General features: G+C 49.2%; 1 protein-coding gene across 2 annotated transcripts in view; it reads right to left on the bottom strand.

Moving 5' to 3' along the window:
* Positions 1–590: 590 nt before the first annotated feature.
* Positions 591–7924, bottom strand: part of ZZEF1 (zinc finger ZZ-type and EF-hand domain containing 1) — a 72510-nt gene continuing 65176 nt past the window's right edge. For both annotated transcript variants that reach the window (XM_083479133.1, XM_083479134.1), the window contains exons 53-55: positions 6267–6417; positions 5562–5633; positions 591–3657 (exon numbers count right to left, since the gene is read on the bottom strand). In XM_083479133.1, coding sequence (XP_083335259.1) covers positions 3583–3657; positions 5562–5633; positions 6267–6417 — 298 coding nt within the window. In that variant the 3' untranslated portion in view covers positions 591–3582. The remainder of the gene's footprint in view (positions 3658–5561; positions 5634–6266; positions 6418–7924) is intronic.

Genomic DNA, 7924 nt, shown 5'->3' with positions numbered 1-7924 from the left:
TAAGGATCAGGTTGTCGGAGATGCACAACACCCTCTTGAGGGACTGGGGGTGGGGGGATTTTTTTGAGCTGCAGCGCTGGATCAAGAATTAGTCATGGACCAGGTGGGGGTGCTGGCCTGGCCAGAGGAGTGGTTGGCCCCAGGCAGGGATCTAGTGGGTTGGAAAGGTTTCTAAGCTAGGGTTAGGAGAGCCCGAGGAAGAAGATCCTTGGGGAGCTCCTAGTGGGATAGACAGAATTGGTTAGGAATAACTTTCTGGCGCTAAGAGCTGTTTGACAGTGGAAGGGATGACCTAAGAAGGTGCCGAGCTCTCTCCTTCGTTGGAGGTGTTTCAACAGAGGTTGGGTGATCAACTGTCAGGGATTCCTTAGCAGCAGCAGGAGGGTTGGGCTAGGTGACCCTTGGTGTCCCATCACATCCTATAATACTATGTGATTTCTGCGCTCTACACACACACAGAAACACACACACACACCAGTCTCTGCAGAAGTTGCAATCAAAGCTCCAAAATCCAAACTGCCAACTTTGCAGAACAGCACTAACTATGGCTCCACCCCCAGCAAAATAACCACACACATAAAACAGGCATATCCTTGTACTTCCATTTTTAATAGATTTTTTTTTACAATATATCTCTCCATTTGCATATATCCACTGCATCTATATCTTCTTTTCCTTAAAATACACATTAAACCAAACAAGAATAAATCTAAGGGGTTGCTTTTAATAATGTTAAACCAAAAACGGAGCCCCCCCCTCCAAAAGTGATTAGATTTCATGACGCCAAAATAAAACAAAGCAAAGGAAAATTAACAACCACCCATTTCAAATGTTTATGTCAAAAAAAGAGAGAGAGAAAGAGAGAGAGCTATGTTTGAATGTCGGTGGTTTCGTAACAAGATGCAATTCGACACACACAATAATTGTTATAGGCACAATTTATTCTCTTCCCCCTCCCTCATTCAAATCTGGGATTTTGCATTTTCCTATGGATTTCTGAGGAACTGGGGTGTTAAAATACTTTAGTTCAATTCATAACCTGCCTCTTCACACTGCTGTTCTAGTAAAAAGGAAGCTCATAAATATCTTTAATTTTATTTTATTTTTATTTTTGAGGTGTGGGGCAGAAAAATGTGAAGAGCAGCCAATGTAAGGCAATGGCAGAAGTCATCTTCGTCACTGGATTAGGAAGTTCCAGAAAGAAGCGGGGTTGAAATGCAAGGTGCTCTTTACTGGCTCAAAACCCCCTCACTGGATGTGGGGAACAAGGACTGCACAGGGGCCAGTCCCATCCAATCCATTTGCTTTTTATAGGCCACATGGAAACCTATCAGCCAATCAGAAATGGAAGTGAGGACAGCAGCCATGACAGAGACAATGAGAAGTCTTTTGTACATACCATGACTCTGCAGAATGGGTCTTTTTTTGGGGGGGGGTGTTGTTGAAAGGGAGCAGGGGGAGAGAGAATTAAAAAGAAAAAAGGAGCGGAGATTCCAGCCGTTGTGTCTCTGACGAGTCCCAGTACCTTTCCAACAAGTTGCTCCTCCTGCAACTGACATCCTCAGAGGTCAAAATCGTTCCACGAAAAGTGATCCCTGTGAATCTCTTTGGATGCAGCCAGGGTGAGCTCCACAAGATCCCTGCCATTTTGCGGTAGCTGACCCTGTCGCACCCCTGATATGCTTAGCAAGACGACACACAGTTGGGGGGAAACAGCTTCCCAAAGAGTCACCTTTCCTAAAACAAAACAAAAACCCCAACCCTGATATTGTGGGTTGTGTACATGAGAGATAATGCGCTTTGACCAAAGATCCACCCTGGAATGGGAGAAAGCTGTGGCCCAACACATACTGTTGGACTCAGCCCCAACCCAGCAAGGTGGATGGTCCAGGATGATGGGAGTTGTAGTCAAAAAACACCTGGAGGACCCCGAAGCAGAGCTCCCGCTGTCGAGGGGAAGACTTCCTGCAGCTGTGTCTTCCCATTCTCAGGGAGCGTGTCCTGCACAAGCACCATCTTTTGTGGCATCTCAAGCCAGCAAGGTTCCAAGCCACATTCCTCCAGCCTTTCAATACAGGCTCGGCCCAGAACAATCCTTTCCTTCTCATTGCCTCTCCAGCCACTGCCACAATCACCTTCCATTCACTCAATGAAGTCAAGGAGAAACCTGCCGCCGCCTTGTTGTCACGAAAACTACAGCATGAGTTTTTTTCCCCGTGGTGCGCGCTCTGCCCTTGGGGAGAGGCAAAGCTTTTTGGGCAGAGTGTCTCCTTGACAAACAGGGCCGGCTACCTTGCTGTTCCTGCTCACTCAGCTGCACTGTTCCTCAGAGACTCCAGAAAGAGACATCGAAGCAGAGGAGAGAGGTCTCTCGCCAGCATGGCAGAGGGCAAAGGAAATTTAAAAAATAAAGCTAGCGACTCGGGGGCAAATGTGCAACACCCTTTTCTTCCTGCCACACACAAGCACCTTGCCTTTCATGCAAGTTTGCCCTTGGAGGGGAGAAGCAACTCCTTCACCCCGGCTCCCCCTCCCAGGACAAGAGATTAAAGCCCATTTATTTCACCCAAGAGGTTTTCCCTGCGCATTCCACATTCAGGAGGAACTGTGTGGTTATTGCTGTGTGAAGCCAGACGGGTTGATTCGCTCATCGCTCAAGAGCTGGACCCATCCTGCACTGCCAGCATTCAGAGTGGAGGGGAAGAGAATCCCCACCGTCTGCCTCCGTCCCCCTTCCAGATGCCATCTTGGAAGAAGCGCCTGTCCCTTTAATCATGGCTCCTCGCAGAGCAACCAGGACAACATCCAGCCCACAACTTCTACGTCACAGGCAAGAAGCCGTGGCTGCCAGCAGCATGAGAGCATCTAGTGGAAAAGCAGGAGTGTCGCCGTCTCTCACCAAGGGTCTCCTCCAGATTCCTCCTCCTCCTCTTCCCTCGGCTGGGGTTGCAGCCAGCTTTTCAGAGAGGAGGGGAAAAAAACCCCAAAGCAGCAGCCTAGAGGATTCTTTCAGCCTTGCTGTACTTCCAGATTCCTCCATTGCTTCCTTGGCCAATCCAGTTATCATGGGCCAGACCCGCTTTTGAGTTTGAAATGATGCTTCGACCAGTCCATTTCAGTTCCTTGTTCAGCTTATATAAGGAGGGGCAAGTGGTGGTGGTGGGAGATGGCAAGAGGGTGGGGTGGTAGCCAGAAGAAGGCCTGGCATCTCTTCCTTTGGGGGAGGTCTTCATTCCCTCTTGCTCCCCCCATATCATTCTTCCGAAATTCAGAGAAAGTAAATACTGTTCCACAGACATGCTACAATAGAAGTGCATACATAACTCGAGGTGACGCGCAAAGGTGCTCCAGAGAGAGAGTGTGCCCCTTTTTCCCTTGGAAGTGCGCTTTTTGCTTTTACAGAATCTACATCGGGGCGAAAAGTTGACTGACTGGCTGGCTGCCCGCGGAGTGCACATAAACGGAAGCAGAAGGGACCCCCCTTTTCCTTTCTCTGGTACCCGCACCGGGCGAAGGACGCTCGCCCCCACGGTTCCTACGGGCAAGGACCATCCCCGCTCCGAGCCGGAAAAGAGCCTGTGGTTAAACGTTCCAGGGGCTCGTCGATTTGTTGGGGTAGTTAATGGCAAGGCTAAGAGCAGCAATGTTTTTCAGGGCCTGTTTGGGAAAGAAAGGGAGAGTTGAGCATCAAGGCTTGCTGAGGTTCAGCATATTACCATTCAAGGAGATTTCTCCAGAGAAGAGGAGACTGGAATATGATATGAGAGCCGTTTTCAGATACCTGAAGGGCTGTTTGCATGGAAGATGGAGCCAGCTTGCCTTTTGCTGCTCCGGAAGGCAGGATCTGAATCAACGGATTCAAATACAATAAAGAAGATTCTAACTAAACATTAGGAAGAACTTTCTAATGGTATGAGCTGTTTGACAACGGAGTGGGCTCCCCCAGAAGACAGTAGACTCTCCCTCATTGGAGAGTTTTAAGCAGAGGTTGGATGGCCACCTGTCAGGGATTCTTTACCTGTGATTCCTTGGAGTCCCCATCCAATTCTACTGCTTTATGATCCTAAGAGCGTAAGAAAAGCCCTGCTGGTTCAGACCAATGGGCCATCTAGTCCAGCATCCTGTTCTCACAGTGGCCAACCAGATGCCCCAATGGGAAGCTTGCAATCGGGACCGGAGCACAAGAGCCGCCCTCTCCTAACCTGTGGCTTCTGGCAACTGGTATTCAGAAGCAGTCCCTGCCTCTGGCCATGGAGGCACAGCACAGCCATTCTGCTTGAATAGCACTTTTCTGCTTTGCGAGCAACACAGGGGCACTCTGCCTGTGCCCACCACCAATCACAGGGCCTCGAGGGCAATGGCAGGAGCAAAGCTCAAGGGAATCACCAAGCAAGCAAAATACAGTGGTACCTCGGGTTAAGAACTTAATTCGTTCTGGAGGTCCGTTCTTAACCTGAAACTGTTCTTAACCTGAGGTACCACTTTAGCTAATGGGGCCTCTCACTGGCATGCAATTTCTGTCCTCATCCTGAGGTAAAGTTCTTAACCTGAGGTACTATTTCTGGGTTAGCAGAATCTGTAACCTGAAGCATCTGTAACCCAAAGCGTCTGTAACCCGAGGTACCACTGTAGTCTTGCGAGGACAGTGGGAGAGAGAGCGCTTCCCTACCCCGCCTCTCTCCAATTTCATGGCACTGTTCTAAACAAAAGGATTTTTGCCTGGGAAGTCATAACTTTGTTGACGAAGGGGCAGCAGTGTTGCCTAGAGAGGACCAGCATATGTTTCATCTGGGCACAGGGCACAAAATACTGATGTAATGCACACCTCAAGCTAAATGGAAGCAGAGGGTTTGGGGATTATACCCCCAAAATAGCAGGTGGGAGAGTGAGGCAAACAAGAAGAAAAGGAGATTGACTTTGTGCCCTTTTTATGAACCTCCCAGAGGATTCTGGGAACCACAGGAAACCAGATGCTGGACCAGATGGGCACATCCCAACAGGCTTCCACTTGTATCAGGGACAGGGGGACCCTGCAGATGTTGCTGGCCTACAACTCCCATTACCTCCAGGGCCCACTGTGGCCATGCCAGCTGGGGCTGATGGGAGTTGGGAGCCCAACGTCATCTGGGACTGGCAGAACAGCCCCACCCCGACCCCTGTCCAGACACCAGTCGGACTCAAACTAAATCTGCTTCAGATTTAGAAGTCACATCACGTGTCCAACTCTTTATTCTCATGGTGCACCTGACTTTTGAGTTTCTAAATTTGTCTTCTTTTGGTAAAATAATGTGAATTATCTCAGGGGAGACAAGAGCCTCCTGTGTCTTATGAGAACGATGCCCAATTAAAAGGCTCCCAAGAGCTTCACCCCTCCCCATTCCTAATACTTTCTGTCTCCCAGTGGAATGTCTCTCCCTTGCCCAAACTCAAAGCTCTGCTCTTTTGTCTCAAGAGTCTCCAGGGCACAGCAATTAAGGCAAACCCGTCTCAAAAGCAGCCTCTGCTGAAGAAGTAGTTTGGTGACAGGAGGGGAGATCAGCAGGGGCTCCTGGAGGTTTTACCTGCGCTGTACAGCGGTGGAGATGGTCTTCCGTATTTAAGGCAAGCAAGTAATCCTGCAGAGATCCAAGTTCCTAAAAGCAGAGAGTGTGAATGAGAGCTAGGAGCAAAATCCAGGAACAAGCTTTTGCAGTGAGTGTGTTTTCATAATGGCATTGCATGAGGGAAATAAACGAACTCACCCATGGATCCCAACATACAGAACAAGTTTTGCAACTTCATTTCAAAGGTACGTTTGGGGGGGGGGGAGGGAGGGGGGGAGGGACTACGAACTGATCCTGAATTGCAAAATGCTTCAACAGGACCAGAGTGCCCTTTTCAAACACGCTTTGAGAACAGTGTTAAAACAGGAGCCCCCTGCAAGCAAAGTCATCGTTCCATTACAACTGGTGGGAAAAGAGCATGACTAATTTCAGTCTGATAGCGATCTGTACCTGATAAAGCCCTGGTTATTCTTAAGTAAAACAAAAGGGGAGGGGAGGGAGGAAGAGAAAGGAGGAAGAACAGTCTAATCCAGTGATGGCCAAACTTGGCCCTCCAGCTGTTTTGGGACTACAACTCCCATCATCCCTAGCTAACAGGACCAGTGGTCAGGGATGATGGGAGTTGTAGTCCCAACAGCTGGAGGGCCAAGTTTGGCCATCATTGGTCTAATCCGATGGCTCAGCAGCTGTTCCCAGCCCAAGGGAGAAGACAGAAGTGCTTACGGCAACTCTGCTCTCGGTGACAAAGAAAAGCTCGGTCAGCGCCCGGTGCAGCGGGAGGAGGATCCCCGACTTGGTCACATCGTGGCGCATGCTGTTCTCCATGCGGCTGAAAAGGTGCCAGAGCGGCTTCAGCAGAGTGAGGTCACAGTCCCTGAAAGAAAGAGGTTTGAGTTAACACAAAAGGGCTGCCACTCTGAAGAACAGCTGTCCTCAGTCCCAGTCTGATTGCAAAAGCCCTCTTCACTTTCTAACTATCTAAGGTAAGTGCCTGCTGGATCAGGCCAGCGGCCCATCTACTCCAGCATCCGGCTCTCACAGTGGCCTGTGGAATTTGAAAACAAGAGGCCCCGTGGTTTCCAGCAGCTGGTATTCAGAAGCACCGCTGCCTGCAGCTGTGGAGGCAGAGCAGAAACATCATAGCTAACAGCCACTGGCAGCCATGAAATTGTCCAGTCCTCTTTAAAGCCATCCAAGTGAGTGGCCATCGCTGCCTCCTGTGGGAGGGAGTTCCATAGTTTAAAGAGGAGCTACCACCTTCCCTAGTTGTGCTGATTTCCCAAGCTCCTGATTGGAATATATTCATGTATTTTTACTTTGTTTTATTTTGCCTTTCTACCAAGGAGCTCAGGGGAGGGTACGTGGTTTCATGTTCCCACCCCCACCCCAGGTGTAACATTCAGAACAACCCTGTGGGATAGGTTAGGTAGAAACTGGCACAAGGTCACCCAGTATGCTTTATGGCTGAGTATGGATTTGAAACCAGTTCTCCATGGTATAACGTAAGCTGGTGGTGGGCAGAGCCGGAGATTAACCCAAAACAAAGGCTGCTCTACTTCCAATTTTCAACATGGGCACCTCTGATCTGAGTTCCCTAAGCAGGTTGAGTCAGAAGTAATGTTCTAGAAATCTAATGAGAGCAATTCCTTTCTGACTTCGGTGCAATACACACAACACACAATCCAGAGGTGGGAAAGGGGAGTAATTAGACAGGGAGGGAGGAAGTCTGACGAGGTGGAAGGCTGGGGCAGCTTCAGGAGGTCACATAAAATGAAGTTGGGAAAGCACTAAACTGTTCCTGGGCCACAAGTTGACCAGCTGCAAATTAAAGGATTCCATACAGCAGGACGGAGAAAAACCTTGGTGAGCATCTGCCGGGACAGGTAGATGGCACTGAGCTAGATCTGTAAGTTACATCCTGTCTTAGTTCAGGTGGGAGAGCTGGGAAGGAGTTTATTCGTATTTTTTAGACCGTGGGTCTGCAGGGCAGGGACTGCATTGATCGTATGTAAGCCACCCTGGGAGCTTTTCTGGCTGAAGTGCGGCAGAAACAAGTGCTCTAAATAAGCAAATAAAAGCAGGTGCTTTGTATGAGGACCTTGAATATATCCCAGTATTATCTGGCTTACAGAATGACTCTTCTGGCCACTGATTTTAAAAGCAGAGGCATTTGCATGATGAACCACATCCCACCACTTCCTTGCACAGTATTAGATTTCCTGAACACAGTGGGTAGACCAGGCCTCCAACAGCCAAGTTCTGTGGCGAATGGGCCAGAGCTTAGGGAGAGAAGGAGCACCAACACAGCCATTTGTGGCTCAAACCCGTTTCGAATGACATTTCTTTTGCCTTTATCACTGGCCAAGCCCATCTTTCTGCAC

This window comes from Podarcis liolepis (genome assembly GCF_965112155.1).
Source record: "Podarcis liolepis genome assembly, chromosome: 16".
In the NCBI taxonomy this organism is placed as follows: Eukaryota; Metazoa; Chordata; class Lepidosauria; order Squamata; family Lacertidae; genus Podarcis; species Podarcis liolepis.
This window is presented reverse-complemented; position numbering and strand designations above follow the sequence as displayed.